We start from the raw sequence: 22,637 nt of genomic DNA, 5'->3' as shown, positions 1-22,637 counted from the left end.
ACATTTTCTCAGAAGAAAAATAAAAATCCATCCCCAAAGCAAAACCCCTGTCCTGCTTCAGGATGTGGACTCCAGGGTCTTCACTGAGGATCTTCACTGCCTGGGAGCCAGCAGAGGCCAACATCCTGAGTGTCACCAATCCCCGATCAGCTCTGGGGATAAGGCTCATTATGGGATGCTCCAGCAACCTGTGCCAGGGCTTGGGGTGACTCATGGTGTAGCTGAGGGGTACTTTGTGCAGTGGCATCCACCAGCCTAGGATACAGGAAAGCACAGCCTTGGCTCTCACTAGCTCAGTCACTAGGTCTCCTTGGGAATCAGCCCCTTGAAGGTAAAATAAAGGGATCAGACTGAGCCTCGTGCTCAGGTGTTTTTGTTTTGTTTTGTTTTTGAGTCGGAGTCTCGCTCTGTTGCCCAGGCTGGAGTGCAGTGGTGCGATCTCCACTCACTACAATCTCCACCTCCTGGGTTCAAGTGATTCTCCTGTCTCAGCCTCCTGAGTAGCTGGGATTACAGGCGCCTGCCACCATGCCCGGCTAATTTTTCTATTTTTGGTAGAGATGGGATTTCACCATTTTGGTCAGGCTGGTCTCAAATTCGTGACCTCGTGATCCACCCACCTCGGCCTCCTAGTGCTGGGAATACAGGTGTGAGCCACCGCGCCCGGCCAGGTGTTTTAAACCCATGTCTCAAGTGACGTCTCCCCTCTCCTCACACTCCTGCAACCAAAAAACATTCTGACCTTTCCATGATCTGGATTAGGAAAATACCTTGTGCATACGCTTTTGAAAAGTGGCACACTACCCCCCTCCCCCAGCAACTAATCACTGGAGCGGCCCCTTCTGCTCTAACAAAACTCTACTGAACCCTAATTTCTCATCTCAATTTGCTTTAAGATTTGTCTCCTTCAAAAAGCAGAATGAAGAAAAAAAAATACCCCATTGAATTGGATTCCAGTTCATTGAGGCTTTACTGTAGGCAAGCTGGAGAACCCCCAGCTCTGTGAACATGCAGTCTGCAATCTGGATACCTTTTATTTAATGTCAGGAATTCCCTTTGCACGGCAAAAAGGGGTCTGAGGAAAGCGGAGCAGCGTAGATGAGGGCGAGGGCGGAAGCAGGGCGCTCGCCAAAGTGGTGCCGGGTGCCGGCTGCCCACTGTGATCCCGGCTGGGAGGAACGCCGGACCCACGGCAGGGGCAGGGAAAGTCATTTTTGACACAAACAAGGGTCCTGGGGCATGCCACCCCACCCGGTGCCAGGCCATGCAAGACTCTGAAATGGAGACTGTGGCCCCTCGGGACGCAGCGCCCGGAGCCATGGAGCAGGTGCACCAACTTGAAGGGGAATCCTTTGGGCGCTTCCCGAGGCGCCTGCAGGGTGTGGAGCACAGCAGGGTCTGTATCCATGTCCGTGAGCACGGGCAGTAACAGATAGCACCAATTGGGAGGCCCAGGGCAGGAGAGCCTGAGGCTCAGACTCTAGCACCCACTTGCCCGGCGCTGCTGGGAAGAGACACATGACGGCTACTCTCTCAACAAAAGCCTCTCCCTCGCCCCTCTGCCCTGGGAAAACTGGAACAAATCATCATGGTGAGGTCTGACCTGGGGCCCTAGCTGCCTGTGGGGGACCAGGCCACTGTTGTGCAGTGACAAGATGCTGCTGCACCAGATTGAGGGGCTGGGGACAGGCTGGGGCCGAGGCGGCACCAGGATCTCCCATGGAGAAAGAGCCCTCTGAATGTACAACCTGGGGCGTTCCGTAGCCAATCTGTTCCCCGCTCCCAGGAACCCCAGGAGCTGGCCTCATGTCGCTTCTGGTTTTGTCCGTGGGTGAGAGCAAGGAAAGGAAGAGAGACCAAGAGGGCCAGGCCAGCAGCTTCCCGGGCAGCGGAGGTAGGCGCTGAGCGCGGTTGGGCAGCGCGCGCCCCTTCCCGTGTGATTGGGTGAACCGTCTCACCTGCCTCTCACTTTCCTCGGCCACCAGGAAAATCCTACTCCACCTATCTTAGAGGGATAGGCCAAGGGTGAAATGGATAACGGATAGAAAACACTTAAAAAAGTATAAAGCGCTATTGAAACGCGAGGCAGTGTTGTCATCATGAAGGTGTTACCCTTAGCACATCCCTCGGCCTTCGCTTTTTTTCAGGGCGTCTCCTAACCTTGGGACCTGATTTCCTGATCTCGGAAGGGCTTCGGGACTCCCTGGTGGCTTCCCCTGATGACCATCTGTGGCCCAGTGGTCCCAGGGCACTCGAGGGGGCGTGAGGGCGGTGCCCGAGGACGCTCGGCTTCTCGCGGTCCCCCTGGCACTTCCCCGGCAGCTGGGTCCACCCTAGAGACGAGCTGGGCGTCCATTCAGACCAGACAGATCTGGGGGATCCCTGCCCCACCCTGGGGGACCCCCAACCGGAGTGCAATGCCTGTTGCCGATTTCCAGACGGTGGCCGAGGACACCCAGCAAGGTGGTTGGTGCTCAGGCCGCCCCCGGTCCACTCCGTCCGGCCCTGCCCTCCCCCAGCCCGGCCCTAGTCTCGCTCGGGCGGCTGCGGGAGCGGCCGTGGGGCGCCGGGGCCCGGGCCGCCACTGTGCACGCGCAGGTGGTCCTTGAGCGACTCCTTGTAGCGGAAGCTCTTGCCGCACTCGCCGCACGTGTAGGGGCGCTCGCCAGTGTGGATGCGCTGGTGCTTGAGCAGGTTCTGCTTGCGGATGAAGCTCTTGCCGCACAGTGCACACTGGAAAGGCCGCTCGCCCGTGTGCAGCCGCTGGTGGTTCTGCAGGTGCTCCTTACGGCTGTAGGTCTTCTCGCACTCCGAGCACTTGTAGGGCCGCTCGCCGCGGTGCGTCATCTGGTGGCGGATGAGGCCCGAGTGGCAGTTGAAGCTCTTCTCGCACTCAGCGCACTCGTAGGGCCGCTCCTTGGTGTGGCTGCGGTGGTGGATGATGAGGCTCTTGCGCACGCCGAAGCTCTTGCCGCATTCGGGGCACGAGTAGGGCTTGCTGCGGGCGCCGTGCAGGAGGAGGCTCCGCCGCAGCCCGCCAGGGCAGCAGCTGCCGCAGCCGCCGCCTGCCCCCGTCCCCGCCTCCGCGCCGCCGCCCCCACCGCCCCCATCGCCCCCGCCGCCCCCGGTGCTGCGGTCCCCACCCGGCAGCGCCTCGCCGGAGCCACGCTCCCCGGGCAGCGCCTGGAAGCCGTCGTCCAGCAGCCCTCGACTCGGGGGGCCGCCCAGGTTCTCGGCCACCGCGATCGGGGGCAGGCTCTGGGGCTGGGGCTGCGACTGCAGCTGCGGCTGCGGTGGCTGGGGCTGGGGCTGGGGCTGTGGCGGGGCCGGGGGTGGGTTCTTCACCATCAGCAGGCTGTCACCTGGGGAGATAGGAAGAAGTGACATGCTGACATGGGTTCTCGGCCAGGATCCCACACTGCTCCCGAAGGGGGCCCAGGGAGCATGCTATCTGAGCCTCAGTTCCACTAACTACGAGGGATTGCACAAGGTGCTGGACCACGATCTACATGGCCCTTCAACCTGTTCGAAGCCACCCTGCTGTGGAGCCCAGAAACGGGTCAAGCAGGTGGCACGCGGCAAGGACAGGAAGTCCCTCCAGAACGCTGAGGGCTAAGGGGTAGGGGACCTGCTGTCCAGAAGTCATTTTGGAAGGCAGAATTTCCCGGAAACAACAAGACTTACTTGCAGTCTGATGGACAATGTTTTTTGTTTGTTTGTGTTTCCAGACAGGGTCTGGCTCTGTCTCCCAGGCTGTAGTGCACTGGTGAGATCACGGCTCACTGGAGCCTTGACTTCCTGGGCTCAAGTGATCCTCCCACCTCAGCCTGCCAAGTAGCTGGGACCATAAGCACGCGCCACCAGGCCCAGCTAATTAAAAAAACAAATCTTTTCGGACGGTCGCAGTGGCTCACGCCTGTAATCCCAGCATTTTGGGAGACTGAGGTGGGTGGATCACCTTAGTTCAGGAGTTGGAGACCAGCCTGACCAACATGGAGAAACTCCGTCTCTACTAAAAATACAAAATTAGCCGGGAGTGGTGGCCCCAGCTACTCAGGAGGCTGAGGCAGGAGAATCGCTTGAACCGGGGAGGCGGAGGTTGCAGTGAGCTGAGATCTTGCCATTGCACTGGCCCAGGCATCTAGCCTGGGCAACAAGAGCGAAAGTCTGTCTCTCAAAAAAGTAAATAAATAAAATACAATTTTAAAAGGCCAGGCGCAGTGGCTCACGCCTGTAATCCCAGCACTATGGGAGGCCGAGGTGGGTGGATCACGAGGTCAAGAGATCGAGACCATCCTGCCCAACATGGTGAAACCCCATCTCTACTAAAAATACGAAAATTAGCTGGGCGTGGTGGCACGCACCTGTAGTCCCAACTACTTAGGAGGCTGAGGCAGGAGAATCACTTGAACCTGGGAGGCGGAGATTGCAGTGAGCTGAGATCCCGCCACTGCACTCCAGCCCGGCGACAGAGTGAGACTCTGACTCAAAAAATAAATAAATAAAAATAAAAAATAAAAAATAAAAATTTGTTGAGACAGTGTCTCACTATGTTGCCCAGGCTGGTCTCCAACTCCTGGGATCAAGCAATCCTCCCACCTTGGCCTCCCAAAGTGCTGGGATTACAGGTGTGAGCCAGCACACACACTCCCAATGCTCACTTTATCTCAGGACAATGTCTCCATGTGAGCCAGCACACACACTGCCAATGCTCACTTTATCTCAGGACAATGTCTCCATGGGAAGTGCTGGGATTACAGGTGTGAGCCCGCACACACACTGCCAATGCTCACTTTATCTCAGGACAATGTCTCCATGGGAAGTGCTGGGATTACAGGTGTGAGCCCGCACACACACTGCCAATGCTCACTTTATCTCAGGACAATGTCTCCATGAGAAGTGCTGGGATTACAGATGTGAGCCAGCACACACACTGCCAATGCTCACTTTCATCTCAGGACAATGTCTCCATGGGAAGTGCTGGGATTACAGATGTGAGCCAGCACACACACTGCCAATGCTCACTTTTATCTCAGGACAATGTCTCAATGGGAAGGAAAGAATTTTATCCAAGGTGAAAACCATCTAGAGGCCCACAGGAATGGAATGCAGGGAGCTGGAAACATAAGCATCAGACGGGTTGGCAGTCATGTTTCCACTAAGCATGTGGGGCATCTGACTTGGGCAGGTGTGGGCAGCTGGGACATGTGAGTCCCACCCTGGCACCTGACCCACCTGGACCTTGGCAGCACCGTGAGAGGCCCTCCTTGCACTCGTGGCAGCGGCCGCCCAGCCTACCACCCCAGGAAACGCAGTTCTTGCCCGCTTTCCTCCAAGTGCACGGTTCTCCACCACCTTGGGGGGCAGTGGGAGACAAAGCCCAGGCTCTGAGCATCAGAATGGTGACGTCAGGCCCAGTCCTTCCGCCTCCCACCCACCCTGCCCCCCAACCCAGTGGTTCTCATGCCTCACGCTCCATCACCTACCTGGTCTTCAGTTTGAATTCCTTTCTCCCTAGAGAAGCCCTGCTCCCCAGTTTAGGGGAAGCCTGTGGAAGAGCTCTGAAGAGACGGCCTCCCACCTCTTCTTGGCATCCTTTTCTCTTCTCCGTGCTCACACCCCTCTGCCTAGGACCCAACCGCTCCCCGGAGGCCACTTCCCAGGCCACATCTGCCATGTTTCCACCCAGCCCTCCTATATTCGTTGGTGTTTGACTGAGGTCTGTCCTTATATAGACTGGGCCCGCCCTCCTTCTCTGTCTCAATCAAAACTGACCTGGCAGAGAACCATCTCTGCAGGACACACTGGCCAGGTGCAGAGGCCAAAAGAATTCTCTTCACGTCAGTGCAGGATGCCTGGGAAGGGTCATCCCAGCTCCAGAGAATCCCGGGAGATCGCTGTGGCCTCTGTGGCTACGGCACTGAGGGTGTTTGCTTCTCTGTCTACCCAGTCCCGCTGTTCTCACTCCTTCCCGGGTGTTATTTGCTTCTCTGTCTACCCAGTCCCGCTGTTCTCACTCCTTCCCGGGTGTTATTTGCTTCTCTGTCTACCCAGTCCCGCTGTTCTCACTCCTTCCCGGGTGTTATTTGCTTCTCTGTCTACCCAGTCCCGCTGTTCTCACTCCTTCCCGGGTGTTATTTGCTTCTCTGTCTACCCAGTCCCGCTGTTCTCACTCCTTCCCGGGTGTTATTTGCTTCTCTGTCTACCCAGTCCTGCTGTTCTCACTCCTTCCCAGGTGTTATTCCCAGAGGACTTGCAAAGAAACTATATGCACATAAACTCCCAGGGGCTGTCTCCCAGGAAGCCCACCTAAGACAGTCCTACTCTGACCATTCTTCCAACCCAGTGTGAACCTCGATCCACGTTCTCACCATCCCGCCACGCCCTCCACCTCCAACCTTTTTCTGTCTTCTGACGCAACTTGGCTCTCCAGGCCCAGCAGCCCAGGCACTTGCTAGGGCACCATGATTGCCTTTGCTCCTCCGTTGTGCTTGCCTGGAGAACTCCAGTCCTGTGACTGCACTCAGGCAGCTGAAAAACTGCACAAGCTGGCCAGGCACAGTGGCTCATGCCTGTAATCCTGGCACATTGGGAGGCCAAGGCAGAAGGATTGCTTGAGCCCAGGAGTTTGAGACCAGTCTAGGCAACCTAGCGAGACCCCATCTCTACAAAAAAACATTTAAAAATTAGGCACTGTGACACACGCCTTTGGTCCCAGCTACTCAGAAGACTGATGCAAGAAGATTGTTTAAACCTGGGAGGTCGAGGCTGCGGTGAGCCGTGATCGCGCCACTGTACTCCAGCCTGGGTGACAGAGTGAAACCTTGTCTCAAAAAAAAAAAAAAAAAACCCTCCAGGGGCCTCCACACAGCCCGGCATCCTGGCCCATGTCTCTAGTGGGTTTTACTTTTCCAGTCTGGAACGATTACGTCATCCTTCCTCCTCTACCCTACCCCCTCCCACCCCCCGACCCATGCATGGCCATGAGGGCTCTTCCTTTCCAGTCACTGGCTGGTAAGTGATTCACATGCAAGCATGTAACCTAGTTATGGTCAGTAGGGTAGGGGAAGTTTGCTGGGAGGCTTCTGGAAAGATTTCCTCACTCCTTAGAGTGTGCAGGAAAAGACGGGCTTTCCTGTACACTCATGTCTGGATGTGACGCTTGGGACAGCTGCAGCTGCCGTGCTACCAGCCTGAGGATGAAGCCACACCGAGGATGGTCAGGCAAGGAGTTGGAAAGAACCTGGGTCCTTGAAAACATGCTGAGTCTTTGAATCAACTAAGCCTGAACCTGACCTACCTTAGGACTTCTAGTTACATAAGAGAAGAAATTTCTTCATTCTTTTTGGAGACGGAGTCTGGCTCAGTTGCCCAGGCTGAAGTCCAGTGGCGTGATCTCGGCTCACTGCAAGCTCCGCCTCCTGGGTTCACGCCATTCTCCTGCCTCAGCCTCCCAAGTAGCTGCTACTACAGGCGCCCGCCACTACGCCAGGCTAATTTTTTTGTATTTTTAGTAGAGACAGGGTTTCACCGTGTTAGCCAGGATGGTCTCGATCTCCTGACCTCATGATCCGCCCGTCTTGGCCTTGCAAAGTGCTGGGATTACAGGCGTGAGCCACCGCGCCCAGCTTCTTTATTCTTTAAGGCAGTTTGAATCAGGGTTCTAAAGTAGTTGGGAGCATCTGACCTGAGACAATGGTCTAGTTATCTCCCACCTTAAAAGAACCCCCTCCCTAGGCCTGCGTGACCCCTGCCCCAGCTCCTCACATGTCATTTCTGTTCCTTTTCATAGTAAGACTCATCAAGAGTCACTGCACTTGCCCTTACCACTTCTTCACCTCCCATTCTTTTTAGATGATTCCAATCAGGCATGCACCCTTGCCATTCCACTGAAAAACTTCCTCGTTTTTGAGACCAAGTCTTGCTCTGTTGCCCAGGCTGGAGTGCAGTGACACAATCTCTGCTCACTGCAACCTCCACCTCCCAGGTTCAAGCGATTCTCCTGCCTCAGCCTCCCAAGTAGCTGGGATTACAGGTGACTGCCACCATGCCTGGCTAATTTTTGTATTTTTAGTAGAGACAGGGTCTCTCTATGTTGACCAGGCTGGTCTCGAACTCTCGACCTCAAATAATCCACCTGCCTCGGCCTCCCAAAGTGCTCAGATTACAGGTGTGAGCCACCGCACCCAACCTCCATTGAAAAACGTTTGTCGAGATCACCAACAATTTCCAACCTGCCAAATCCACCAGCCTCTTCCCTGTCCTGCATATGCAACCACTCATGGGTGTCTGACATAGTTAACCCTCCCCAAGAGATTCTCTTCTCCCAGCCTCTGTAACACCTTGCTCCTCTGGTTTTCTGCCATGCTCAGAGCTAAGATCTCTTTAATTCTTTGTTTACACTGTCCCTAGAACTCATATAGTTCTCAACAACCTAAGTGTAATAACTTGACTGGCCTTTGTCCCTGGTTCCTGGGAAGGAGCCTCTAAATCTCTGGATTTTCCAAGTGACAGGGGTGCCTTTGTTATTCATCGTGGGCTCTTACAGAGTTTAAGCTAAGGAGATGACAAAGGATGGGGCTGCCATGCTGAAAAGACCAAGCACGTGACTAAAGGGTTAGGGTTTGAGGCCCAACCTCCAGGGAGGGAAAGGGGCGGGAGACTGAGCTGAACTTCATGGCTAATGATTCAATCAATCATATCTATATAAAGAAGCCCCAACAGAAACTCGGAACGCCAAAGCTCAGTGAACTTCCCTGGTTGGCAATGCTCTGCATATTTTCACACATTGACATGCTGGGAGGGTGACACATCCTGACTCCACTGGGAGGGAACAATGGAAATTTCAGCTTAGGACCATCCCAGACCTAGCCTTATGGGTCTCCTTTTGGCTAGCTCTGATTTGAATCCTTTTGCTGTGATAAAACTGTAATGATATATATAGCACTTTCCTGAGTTCTATGAGTCATTCTAGCAAATTATGATGGGGTGATGGGAAGCCCAGAATTTGTAGCCAGCTGGTCAGAAGTGAGGGTGGCCTAGAACCCCCAAATTTGCGGCTGGTGTCTGAAGAGAGAACAGTCCTGTGGAGGCCCGAGCCCTCAACCTGTGAGGTTTGGCCAATTCCAGGTCGCTGATGTTGGAAGTCACTGCAACCTGTAACTCCCAAATAAGTCTATCCCCAAGCTCTCTCTTGAACTCCAGATTCCTATATTCACCTACTTGATCTGCTACTTGAGTGTCACCTCAAGTTTTAATAGGTCCAAACTAGAACTCTTGACTCCAAACTAGAACCAGCAACACAGGTTCTTTTCCAGGGCTTGGCACTTCAGCACACAGTACTACCATTCACCTAGTTCTGTAGGACCCAGACCCAGGAGTCATTCTTGATTCCGCAGCCCCCACAGGCAACCCGAGTGACACTCCCAAAGTGCATCTGAATCTGTCCTTTCTCTCCGTGTGCACTGCTGCTACCCCAGCTCTGACCACCAGCATCTCTCCACCTGGTCTGCATCAAATGCATGAGCCTCAGACATGGCTCCACATCCCCCGCCAATCCACTCCTGAAATCCTATAAAAATGTAAACCAGATCATGTCCGATTTCATACTCTTTATTAGTCTCTCTCTCTCTCTCTCTTTTTTTTTTGTTTTTGAGACAGGGTCTCGCTTTGTTACCCAGGCTGGAGTGCAGTGGCATGATCTCCACTCACTGCAACTTTCGCCTCCTGGGTTCAAGGGACTCTCATGCCTCAGCCGCCCGAGCAGCTGGGATTACAGGTGCCTGCCATGATACCCGGCCTAGTCTCCTTTCTTGTAAGAATAAAATCCAAACTCTAACTTGTCCCATAGGTCATACACGTTCAGGTGCCTCAGTCTACGGCTCCATCCTCCTCCCCAAAGCCTCCATGGCCCTGCCCTCACTTCCCTCTTCTTGGTCTTCTCTTCCCCCTGCAGCCCCACGGCCGGCTCCTTCCCACTGCCAAGGGCACACTCAGTCAGGCACCGCTTCCCCTCGGAGGCCTTTCCTGACCACTCTGCCGTTGCTCTGCCTCATGTCCGCACCCCTTCCTGTTCTCCCTGCCATTGTTCTCAGAGCATTGCTGCACCCTGGCTTTACCTTGCCTGCTTGCTGGCCTGCTTATTCATCCTCCTTCCACAGAAGAAAAGGTCTTTCTTCACTGCCAATTTTTCTTTTTTTTGAGACAGAGCCTTACTCTGCCACCCAAGCTGTAGTGCAGGGGGACAATCTTGGCTCACTGCAACCTCCGCCTCCTGGATTCAAGCAATTCTCCTGCCTTAGCCTCCCAAGTAGCTGGAATTACAGGTGCCCACCACCCTACCACTCCTGGCTAGTTGTTTTGGTTTTTTTTTGTACTTTTAGTAGAGATGGAGTTTCACCATGTTGGCCAGGCTGGTCTCGAAATCCTGACCTCAGGTGATCCACCTGCCTTGGCCTCCCAAAGTGCCGGGATTACGGGCCTGAGCTACCACACCTGGCCCTTCACTGCTGACTCTAAGTGCTTACAATACTGTGCAACACATAGCAGGCACTAAGTAAATACCTGCTAAAAAAATATAAACTATGAAAGGTTGGAACCACTGTTTTAACCCAATGCAGTGAATAATGTGGGAATTTCAAGAGGGTGCTTTCACGTCATATTCTGTGGGTGTTGGCATCTGGGAATGGTGGCCCAGCTTCAGGATCCTGACCACCTCTCACTCCAGAAGCCCCTTTTAGCCACTGGACTCCAGAGTCCTAGCTACGCTTCCTGCTTCAGTGGAGGCACTGATGTACATTAACTCTGGGCAAACTGAATCTTCTTGTCTTACACTACCATGCTGAGAGCAGAGACTCAGTACACACTCATTAATAAATAAATTCAGGAGTCCCTTTTACAAGAATGTAATATCCAATTGGGTTGAGGTCTGCCTTTGAGTCAAGCGGATACCAGTTATTTCCGTCTTACATACCCAGGGCTGGAGAAGGAAGTTGGCAGGGACAGGTATCCCATGTCTGCACTGTGTTCTCTACCCTGACTCTTCTCCCCTCCATACCCTTTCCAGAAGACTCTTCCACATAATAGCATGTCTACCAGTCTGACTGTCCCTGGCAACCACAATACTAGGTTGGTTTTAAACCTCAAAGAAACCACAGATGACAGGCCAGTGTCAAATTCCAACACTGATAAATAGGAAGCAGGCTCACTTTGGGAGAAAGAACAGAGGTTCTGTTAAGAGGCTGTCGTGACTGGGCAGGCAAGAGAACCATTTCCAGATACTCCGGTCTCCTAAATTCTGTGCATTTCCTCCCAAATGCTAGGGTTCAAAGGTCCCTCAAATATAAAATAACATGGGCTGGGCCTGGTAGCTCCTGCCTGTAATCCCAGAGCTTTGGGAGGCCCAGGTGGGAGGATTGCTTGAGGCCAGAAGTTCAGACCAGCATGGGTAATATAGCAAGACCCTATCTCTACAAAACATTTAAAAAAATTAGTGAGGCACAGTGGTGCATGCCTGTAGCCCCAGCTATTTGGGAGGCTGAGGCAGGAGCATCGCTTGAACCTAGGAATCGAGGCTGCAGTGAGCCAGGATCACACCACTGCACTCCAGCCTGAGCGGCAGAGTGAGACCCTGTCTTTAAACAAACAAAAAAAAGATAAAACAACATGAGGCATATCATTCTATGATATCCAAACTTAAGTAGGAAAATGGTTGGGTCCTTTGCAAATCCTTGGAAGTTCTCCATGGGCCTTCCTAGACTGCTTTCCACACAGCACAAGTCCCCAAGAACAGGCTCCTCCAGGCCCACACGCTCCTAGCCAACTGGGAAGAATCAGAAGACAGCACTGAGGGATAAGGAAGGGTTTGGGCAGACTTTCCTGGCCCCAGGTCAGATGCACTAGTTCCTATGCCTTCGGGCCAGGGCTAGCAATGGTAGCCTACCAGCTGTGGAGGAAGAGGTGGAGTTGGCTTTCTTCCGGTGCTCACCGCCAGTCTCCTGGCTTCCCCCATCTCATCCCACCAAGTCAGCAGTTACAAAGAGGACCGCTTTCAATTCTACTTGAAATAAGGACATACATTGTTCCTATCTCGCTCCTGCCAACTCCTCCAGGCCCACACTGGCTCTTCTAGGACTAAGTTTGTCTTATAGAGAGTGTGATCCGCTTGCCTGAGTTTGAAATGGCTGTTCAGAACCAGAAACAACCCATGTCCTCCGCTCTTACGTAAAGTTTAAGCTCTTTCAAGATGTCAGCACTGGGCACAGTGGCTCATGCCTGTAATCCCAGCACTTTGAGAGGCCAAGGTGGGCGGATCACCTGAGGTCAGGAGTTCGCAACCAGCCTGGCCAACATGGTGCAACCTCGTCTCTACTAAAAATTCAAAAATTAGCCAGACATGGTGGCACGCGCCTGTAATGTCAGCTACTCGGGAGGCTGAGGTGGAAGAATTGCTCGAACCCAGTAGGCGGAGGTTGTGGTAAGCCTAGATCACACCACTGCGCTCCAGCCTGGGCGGCAGGGTGAGACTCTGTCTCAAAAAAAAAAAAAAAAAAGATGTCAGGAAATACGGACAGGGAACACACATTCAGCTATTCCGTTAACCCTTCCACCAGCCAGAAGACACCAGGTCAGCCATGTTGAGGGCAAGGGGATGGTACTGGGTTTTAGCGAGGAATATTAGCCTGAGCTAAGAGTGTTCAACAATCCATAAACATATGCCTAGGGTCACAGGTCAATAAGTGGAGCTTCAGAAAGACCCAAGAGACCCAAGTCTGGTGAGACATTTGGTTCCATACCTGTTGGGAAAACAATCCTCCCTTTCTCTTTGAGCTTCAGTGTGTTCATCAGTGACTCCGGGATGGTAGCTCACGGATGCCTGGGGTACTTCTGCTAGTATTTTTTGTGTTTTCTTTCAGGTTTTTTTGAGACAGGATCTCGCTCTCGCCCAGGCTGGAGTGCAGTGGTGCAAGCGTGGCTCATTGCAGCCATGACCTCCCAGGCTCAAGCGATCCTCTCACCTCAGCCTCCACAGTAGCTGGGACCACAGGCATAAGTCACCACGCCTGGCTAATTTGTTAATTTTTTTGTAGACCCTGTGGGTCTCACTATGTTGCCCAGGCTAGTTTCAAACTCCTGAGCTCAAGAGATCCTTCCGCCTCAGCCTCCCAAAGTGCTGGGATCAAGGGTGTGAGCCATGGTGTGCAGCCTGGCTAGTGTCTTCCAGCATGTGAGCCACCTGCTGCTATCAACTGCCTCGGGCACACTGGCTCAGCAATCTCCCGGCCCCTCTCCCTTCCTCCCCTCCCTGCCATAAAGGGTTAAATTGTGCCCTCCCCCTCCCCCACCAAATATGTTGAAGTCCTAACCCCCAGGACTTCAGAATGTGACCTTATTTGGAAACGGGGTCATTGCAGACGTAGTTAGTTAAGATGAGGTCATACTAGAGTAGGGTGGCCCTGATCCAATATGACTGGTGTCTATAAGATGGCACGTGAGGACAGACACAAGGGAACGCCATGTGACAACAGAGGCTTGCAGCAACACATCTACAAGCCAAGGAGTGCCAGAGGTTCCCCGCACCCACCAGAAGCTGGGAGAGGCGAGGGAGGAATCCCCTACAGACTTCAGAGGGAGCAAGGCCCAGCCCACCCCTTGATTTTGGACTTTCAACCTGTGGAACTGTGAGAGAATAAATTTCTATTGTTGAAGCTGCCCAGCCTGTGGTACCCTGTTATGACAGTCCTACGGAGCTAATACAATTATCACACTCCAAAAAGAACGGGAGTGCTTTGGTGCAGAACTTTGAAAGGCTGCCATCAACAGAACATCACCCTACGAGGGGTGAGCTGAGAAAAGGACCAGCCTTCGTCCAGGCTTCAGCTGTACAGCTCCAGAGAAGAAACCCCAGGGTCTAGGTGGGGACATTACTCACTAGGGCCAGAGTCTAATCCGAGCTCTCCATCCATTGAGTCGCGTGGTCCCCATGGGTATGGCTGCTCCTCCTGCTTGATCCATGACAAAATGTCATGTGCTGAGATGAGAGACTCTGTTGACATGGAAAGAAGGCAGTCTTAGATTTTGTTCAGTTCCATTCGGCCTCCCATCAAAGATTTGAAAACCATCCCATGCGGCGGCTGCAACCTGCAGGGCGTGTTTTGGTATCGGTGTTGCATTTCCAGGCCATCCTCCTTACCCTCGTAAGCCCCTTCCTAAATGGACTCTCACTGCTCGCTGCATTTCGAGTTGGCCAGAAGGAGACTTAGCCCAAGGTCTGTGCAGTGGCAGGGCCAGGATTAAAACCCAGATCTCCCAGCTCTGCCACTTAGCCCCAGAGGAACCCATGGGGACAGGACAGGCCAGAAGAAAGCCCCAGATAATGGCCCTCAGGGTCATGGCTAACAGGTATGACTTAGAAACCAGCGATGGCAGAGGCCGCAACCAGAGGTCACTGATAAGAACCACAGTGAAGCAGGAAGGCCCCTCTTTCCCTCTGCCCTGGGTCCCCTCAATTTCTCTGTGGTGAAGTTGACGAAGTACAAGGAATCCTAGATTCAACTTCTCACCCTCTCTCCCTGGTATGGTGGGTAGGATGAGACTTGTGTCCTAACTACCAGGCAATGACACTGGACTCCTCAACTCCGCAAACACACGGACACACACATAGGTCGTGGGCAGGTGGGGCTTCCATTGTTCTTTTATGCCTCCCTGAATACCTAGACCTTCCCTACAAGTTTCTTGGGAAACTTCTAACTAGTATTCACTCAAGAGAAATTCCAGAAAATGTAAATGATTTTCTGACACAGAAATATACGCAGCTTTTAGATGCTTTTTGGTTGTTTTTATTGTTCAAAAATCAGTGCTGAATGGCCGGACACGGTGGCTCATGCCCGTAATCCCAGCACTTTAGGAGGCTGAGGTGGGCAGATCATTTGAGGCCAGGAGTTCAGAACCAGCCTGACCAACATGGTGAAACCCCATCTCTACTAAAAATACAAAAAATGAGCCAGGTGTGGTGGCACATGCCTGTAACCTCAGCTACTCAGGAGACTGAGGCAGGAGAATTGCTTAAACCCGGGAAACGGAGGTTGCGGTGAGCTGAGATCACAGCACTTCACTTCAGCCTGAACTACAGAGCAAGACTCCATCTCAAAAAACAAAAAATCAGCACTGAAGTAATTTTAGTATCAGTTGCATAGACACAATAAATTATTAATTTAATGATTCCTTTTGAAAAACGCTTGTTGCCCTCAATATTCATTCTGACCTTGTTCTCACCTGAATTGGGATCCGTGGGAATATCTCTGTCTGCCAAATCCTGCTGATCCCACACACACTGATGCTCCTCCTGTTTAATCCGGGACAAGAGGTCCTGGGCAGAAATTGGGGAGTCTACTCACGGGAACAAGAGCGGCAAAGGTGTTAGAAGATGCGAAATCTCCTGCAAGTTTGTGTTTTGAGTAAATCTCGGATTTCATGCAATTATCTCTTTCCCCTAAACGTCAGGTACAATTACATAAGTCTCATTAACTAAAGGTTGAAGTCAGCTTGGCCCCAATTAACGGAGCTTTTGCTGCAAATAAGAGGATGCTGTAGGGGAGTGACATTACAGTCTTTAAGAAAGAGCCTTTCTGTGTGGCAGGAACTTAAATCTCCTTAGAATGAGCTTCCTATTCTGGTGCTGAGACCACTATGGAAAGAGGTATTTCCTCTGGAAAGATGACAACTTCCAGAAAGCCATTTTTTAAAATTATATATTGACAAATTATATTTGTATATGTTTATGGGGTATAAAGTAATGTTACAAGAAGCCTTTAAATCTTTTGAATGAGATTTTTCTAAGATGTAAGAAAAAGACCCTATATTTTCTTCTACAGAGTCTCTGAAACCTAATTACCCCTTATTGTCTTCTTATCTCTTAAAGATCTCCTTAAAAATCCTAATACTGTGATGCTTTCAAGGGTCATGCCTGATGACAACTGAACGGGCTTTCCTCTACCCAGACACTATGAGCACTTACCTATGGGTGTGAGGCTCTGACTAAGGGGGGGGATGAGGTTTGTGGAGCTCTAACCTGTGGATAAGTAAAGGGCTACAGTATGTTAATATGTCTCATGATTGTTGATTTTATATGTCAACTTGGCTCGGCCACGGTACCCAGATATTTGGTCAAACATTATTTAGCTGTTTCTATGAAGGTATATTTTTAGATGAGATTTGAACATGTAAGTCAGTAGACTTGAGTCAAGCAGATTGCCCTCTATGATGTGGGCGGGCCTCATCAACCAGCTGAAGGCCTAAGAGAAAAGACAGACCTCCCCCAAGGAAGAGGGAATTCTGCCTGCAGGCTTGAGCAGCCACATCAGCGATTCCCTGGGTCTCTAACCTGCTGGCCTGCCCTGTAAATTTTGGACTTGCCAGCCTCCACAATCACAAGCCAATTCCTTAATATAAAATAAATCTCTCTTTTACACACACACCCTTACAGGTCCTGTTTCTCTGGAGAACTCTGATTGATACATACATCTGCTCTAACAGAGTTCTCACCTACGACAGAGTCCAGCTGCAATGCCAGCTAAGAGGAGGTCCCTCACAGGACCGCAGGTATGTGGGTGCCTGGCACAGAGGTAGCAGCCCATAAATACTTGTTTAAAACAATGAAAGGCCTTCCTGGTCAGGGAACAACAGGTCTTCCTGACCTCCCTATTCCCCCACCCATGAAGCCTTACACTTAGTACTTCTGCCAGGATATTGTTTCTAAAGGGGAGGATGGAATAGTTAAAAACAGATCTGAGGAAGAGAGGAAACAGAACACGCTGAGCCCAGGTGTACCAGCAAATTGTCAATGCTGTTTGCCACGTCTGTGTCCCCTGGAGGAATCCTGGCTCAGCCCAGCCCTGGATGCACAGCCCTTCCATTTCGAGCTCAGCCCTCTGGCCTGGCACATGCAACAGCTAACTCTGGGGGCTGGCAGACCATGCTAACCCTCTCCCCTCCCCTCCCCTCCCTGGTGTGGACAGCTGCTTGGCTCACTCACCGGTAATGGATTCCGTGGGGATGGCTCTTTCCTCCAGGCCCCGCTGACCCCGGACACACAGGGTGTCCTCACGCTTCACCTGGGAAGACGCATCCTGCACAGGCACCAGGGACTCTGCTCCTGGGGACAGAGAATGACATTGCTTTGTGTCTTTTTTTCTGCAGGCACCAGGAGCTCTGCTCCTGGGAACAGAGAATGACATTGCTTTGTCTTTTTTTCTGCATGCTGGTCACCAGGACATTCTGGGCTCAGAAGCACGGCTGACAGCACTTGCCAGGGGAGAAGACAGGGATCTCGGGTCCCTGTTGGAGCCATGGGGGACCCTGAGGAGCAGAAGGTCTCAGGAGCAGAGAGGAAGCCAACATTCAAGAAAAAGGGCTAGGCAAGCAGCAAAATGAGGGGTGATGACGCTGAAGAGAGAATTCAGAAATAACCTAGAGCTGTGTAACTGGCTGGGTCCTAATCAGGACTGGGCCACAAGTTCGACCTCTCTGTGGGAGTCATTAGTCCTTGTTTGTCATCCCAGTCAGAAAGAGCTGGCCAGGTTGAGGCCAGATGCACACACACGTGTATATATATGATTTGTGAGAAGCCGGGATGGGCAAAAAGGCACAACTAAGCTCTATTGTTGGACAGATAGTGCACAACCTCCTTATACAGCCAGTCTCACTGTCGTCAACAGGTTCTTGGAAACAGTGAGTTCAAGTGAAATGACACATAGCAGATCCTCGAATAACGTCATTTGCTTCTATGATGTTTAGTTATAACATTGATGAGAAAGAAAAATTGGTTGTGTTATATGTCATTTTAAAGCCACAGTTTCCAAGACCCTATCAATGACATTAAGTGAGGACTCACTGTGCATAAAAGACAAGGACATAGCCTCTACACAGAAGCCCAGCATGCAAACAGGGCCTCTTCTTCTGATGGCGCCCCCTGCTGCAAGAGGAGGCTCAGGCACCAGGAAAGAGAGAAGACAAAGAATACGAAGACTGGGATCCTGGCTTCAACGCCGCACCAACTCAGTGGATGAGTCATTTAGCCTCTCTGGGTTCCGGTCTACCCTTTTCATCTACAAAAAGGACACAGTGATCCCTGTTCTGTCTCATGCTCAGTGATGGTTTGATAACCAACTGAAACTGTTGAGATTACAGTGCTTCACATGTAAAAAGCTACCCCATAAAACTAGGTGCTGTTACTACTGCTGCTGACCTTAAACTTCTGCAGTGCTTGATGAAGACAGGGAAGGAGCCATTTAGAGTAAATGTCCAGGACAGGCAAATCCATAGATACGGACAGTCAATTAGTGGTTCCCAGGGGCGGGGGGTAAAAGGGAGCAGGGAAGGACTTCTTGTGGGTGTGGGGTTTCTTTTTTTTTTTTTTTTTTTGAGACGGAGTCTGTCTCCCAGGCTAGAGTGCAGTGCAGTGGTGTGATCTCGGCTCACTGCAAGCTCCACCTCCCGGGTTCACACCATCCTCCTGCCTCAGCCTCCTGAGTAGCTGGGACTAACTACAGGCGCCCACCACCATGCCCGGCTAATTTTTTGTGTTTTTAGTAGAGACAGGGTTTCACCGTGTTAGCCAGGATGGTCTCGATCTCCTGACCTCGTGATTCGCCCTCCTCGGCCTTCCAAAGTGCTGGGATTACAGGCGTGAGCCACCGCACCCGGCCCTCTTTTTTTTTTTTTTTTTTTTCGAGATGAAGCCTCCCTCTGTAGCCCAGGCTGGAGTGCAGTGACGCAATCTTCGCTCACTGCAACCTCCACCTCTCGGGTTCCAGCGATTCTCCTGCCTCAGCCTCCCGAGTAGCTGGAATTACAGGTGCATGCCACTGCACCCGGCTAATTTTTTGTATTTTTTAGTAGGGATGGGGTTTCTCTTTGTTGGCCAGGATGGTCTTGAACTCCTGACCTCAGCTAATCCGCCCACCTCGGCCTCCCAAAGTGCTAGGATTACAGGCATGAGCCACCATGCCCTGCCAGGTGCCGGGTTTCTTATGGTAGAAATGTTCTGGAATTAGATAATGATTTTGGTTGCATGACTTTGTGAGCCACTGAATTACATTCTTTAAAAAAGTAAATATTATGGTCTGTAAATCACATCTCAATAAAAAGGAAAGATTGGGAATGGGAGGAGGGGAGAGTGTGGCCTTGAGAGCTGCATTCTAAGATGAGTTTCAGGAAAATGTTCTCCGCTTAAAAACAAGGGAGGACACGGCCGGGCATGGTGGCTCACGCCTGTAATCCTAGCACTTTGGGAGGCCGAGGCGGGTGGATCACTTGAGGTCAGGAGTTCAAGACCAGCCTGCCTAACATGGCGAAACCCCATCCATACTAAAAATACAAAAATTAGCTGGGCGTGGTGGTGTATGCCTGTAGTCCCAGCTACTCGGGAGGCTGAGGTTGCAGACTTGAATCTGGGAGGCGGAGGTTGCAGTGAGCTGAGATTGCACCACTGCATTCCAGCCTGAACCACAGAGTGAGACTCCGTCTCAAAGAAACAAAAAACAAAAAAACAAGGGAGGATAGAGGACCCAGACAGGCAAAAGTTCCTCCAGTGAGGTAGAGAACACAGTTTGAGCACCAGATTTCACCTAGTCCAACAATGCTCAGGAAAGCTGACCCTGAGGAAAGATTTCCAAGGCAGAGGCAGGCCTAGAACCCTAGGGCCTTCCACCCTTTCCACCCCAGCAAGAGCTCATCAAGTGTGATGTGCTCAGGAGGCCCGATTTCCTCAGGCTTAAGATTCCTTCTTGAGTGAGGCAAGCGGCTTGCAGGGCGAGCCTGCAGGTGAGCCGCATGTGTCGGCCGAAGAATGAGGTGATGACGCTGCACATTAGGCCGAGCAATAAGCGACGGGCTGGGGCGAAACCCCGCATGTGCCGCAGACTCCTTTTTCCCTCCTCTGTCAGCCTCTCTGAGCCCGGGCCTGGGGCCTCTCTCTATAGTTCCAAGTCAGGCCCGCGCGGTAGTGTAAGTCTAAGCCCTTCCTCATCTCTCCACCCAGCTTACTTGTGAGTCCAGAGCTACGCCGCTTTAACAAACCAAACGACAAATATCCAGGGTGCTATTTTGAGCCCTGAGATCTCTTCCTCTAAGTGACCACCAAATTTCGACTCTGGCCGAACTGGCCCCTGGGAGCCACCCAAGACCCCCGCCCCATGGTGCACACACAGTGGCGCCTCCCAGCAGCAGTGTGCGGGCCGCCGGCTGTCCTCTCTCGCCCTTCCCTGGACCCCGCACTCTCTTCTGCTGCCATCACCTGCTTCGGGATCCATTGGGATTTCTCTCTCTTCGGGGTGGCGCTGCTCCCACACACAAGGTTCTTCCCTGGGCTCAGCCTGGGCTGGAGCATCTGGCTTGGGGACTGAGCCCTCCGCGTCTGGAAGTGAGGAGGAGGGAGGGAAAGGCTGAGTGAAGCTGACCAACGCATCCAGCAAGGGGACGGGAGAACTCTCCGCTACCCCATCTCCCCCTCTCCACCTGGGTGTCCCTCTTTGGCAGCAGTTATGCGAGTTAGGCGGGTAATCTGTCATGAAGAACCTTGAAAACGAGTCGATAGATGCCCAAATTTCTACTGTAGGAAGAGCTGGTCTCTGAAAGCCAACATCAGACCAGCTATGGCTTAGCCAGGGCTGCTGGGATGTGGTGCATGGTGAGGTGCGAATGGTGCTGTTTTACTGTAATCCAACATGGTAGTGGTGTAACGTTGAGTTCTATGGTAATGGGCCCATTACTGGGTTTTAAATTTTTATCCTATTGTAAACTTTTCTATCCTACTAGCATTATAAGCAAATGGTTTCCTGAGTTTCCATTACATAAAAACATGAAACAACCTGCCTAGGCGGTGCTAACATGGACGAATAAGCATTTCACAACCCTCTGCAGAGATGCCTCACCAAAAAGGAGAGAAGGCGTCCTTACCCAGGGACATGAGGGTTTTGTAGTTCTCCTTAACAAGGTTGTTATAAAGCTCCTTCTGCCATTCGTCCAAGTTCTTCCACTCGTCTTCAGAGAAGTACACAGCAATGTCGACAAAAGTCACTGGAACCTAAGCCAACAAGCGGTTAATCTAGCACCTCCTGCCTGTGCCTCCCCACCACCTCCCCTTCTCCTGCAGGCCACAGGACCTACTCCCCACCAAAGCCCGGCCTTTGCTCTCCGTGGCTCCCCAGTCCCCAATGTCCATCTCAATGGAGTCAGTCCTCTCTGTCCCAGACCTTCTCATGCTTTCAATAACATGGATGGTCAACCCTGCCTTTTTAGAAAAAGCATTTAGCCACATCCATTGTTATTTCACTTTTAAGTCAACTGGATACCTGAGGGTAAAAAGTAGTCAATATGCTTCTTTTGGTATTTGGGGTGACAGAGGGGTGACAGGTTCTCAGAGTGGGTATCCGTGAGCCAAGTAGAGTAAAACCTGGTTACCAAACCTGTATTTCAGGTCAGGTCACCTCTGTGCACAGTTACCTCTTTGTCAGCAAAGCATGTAAAATCTAAGGCCTGTGCTAAGGTTCAGGACCTTGGTCCACTTCGTTCACTACTCTATCTTGATCATCAAGGAGCATACAGTAGGGAATCAATAAATACTTGAGTGTGCTGCGCAGCGAGTGCCAATACCAGGAAGCTCCACTGCAGCCCGAGTCGTCGCGTGGTGTCAGTCACTTGTCAGACTGATGACAAGTGTGTTCGGATCTGTTACAGAAAGCCGATTTCAGTTTGCAGTCCCTCACTTCAGCCACTCACCAGCACGACCTCAACTTGGACCGATTGTCTAAAATCGTTTCACTTCCATGACTTTGATAACTGAACTTCCTCCTCTGGACACACAGCCTTCCCTCTTACCACTTTCACATTCCGATTGAACCAGCCTTTCACTCTCGGTCTGAAATCCGACCCCTCAATCCTCCCCCATCCCGTGATTACAGTCCATTCGCCTACGTATCTGCATTTACAGGGCCAAAGCTGGCTTGTATGGCACCTTGGGGTGAGTTAGAAAAAACAAAGTCAGGAGCACAGCTACCACTACTCAGCATGGTGAGTGGGCAGCACCTTTACGTAACTTAGAAATGTCAGCCCTTTTACCAGGTGCTTGTAACTCTGAGAATGCCATGCACAGGTGCGATGTCTACACCTCAGTGCCATGGCCCCACCCCTACGGACTGACAACTCACTGTCCATCTTTACAATCAGAACTAGAATCTTTAACTACTGGACCTTCCACCAGATGCAGGAAAAGCCCCAACCTGGGAAAATTAATACAGATCCCTTTCTTCATTTTATTTTTATTTATTTATTTTTTGAGACGGACGGAGTCTTGCTGTCGCCCAGACTGGAGTGCAGTAACGCGATACCAGCTCACTGCAACCTCTGCTTCCCAAGTTCAAGTGATTCTCCTGCCTCAGCCTCCCGAGTAGCTGGGATTACAGGCGCTTGCCACCATGCCCGGCTAATTTTTGTATTTTTAGTAGAGACGGGGTTTCACCATATTGGCCAGGCTGGTCTCGAACTCCTGACCTTGTGATCCACCCGCCTCAGCCTCCCAAATTGCTGGGATTACAGGGGTGAGCCACTGCACCCGGCCTGTTCATTTTGCTTTTTTGTTT

At 51.8% G+C, this 22,637-nt stretch overlaps 1 protein-coding gene across 2 annotated transcripts in view; it reads right to left on the bottom strand.

Moving 5' to 3' along the window:
* Window positions 1-1,016: 1,016 nt before the first annotated feature.
* ZNF282 (zinc finger protein 282) overlaps window positions 1,017-22,637 on the bottom strand; it is a 31,299-nt gene continuing 9,678 nt past the window's right edge. For both annotated transcript variants that reach the window (XM_002818634.5, XM_063726194.1), the window contains exons 3-8: window positions 20,956-21,082; window positions 20,294-20,413; window positions 17,033-17,152; window positions 15,274-15,387; window positions 13,931-14,044; window positions 1,017-3,362 (exon numbers count right to left, since the gene is read on the bottom strand). In XM_002818634.5, the coding sequence (XP_002818680.4) occupies window positions 2,527-3,362; window positions 13,931-14,044; window positions 15,274-15,387; window positions 17,033-17,152; window positions 20,294-20,413; window positions 20,956-21,082 (1,431 nt within the window). In that variant the 3' untranslated portion in view covers window positions 1,017-2,526. The remainder of the gene's footprint in view (window positions 3,363-13,930; window positions 14,045-15,273; window positions 15,388-17,032; window positions 17,153-20,293; window positions 20,414-20,955; window positions 21,083-22,637) is intronic.

Source organism: Pongo abelii, chromosome 6 (assembly GCF_028885655.2).
Source record: "Pongo abelii isolate AG06213 chromosome 6, NHGRI_mPonAbe1-v2.0_pri, whole genome shotgun sequence".
Taxonomy (NCBI): Eukaryota; Metazoa; Chordata; class Mammalia; order Primates; family Hominidae; genus Pongo; species Pongo abelii.
Note: the sequence above shows the minus strand (reverse complement) of the source record. Positions and strands in the feature narration are given on the sequence as shown.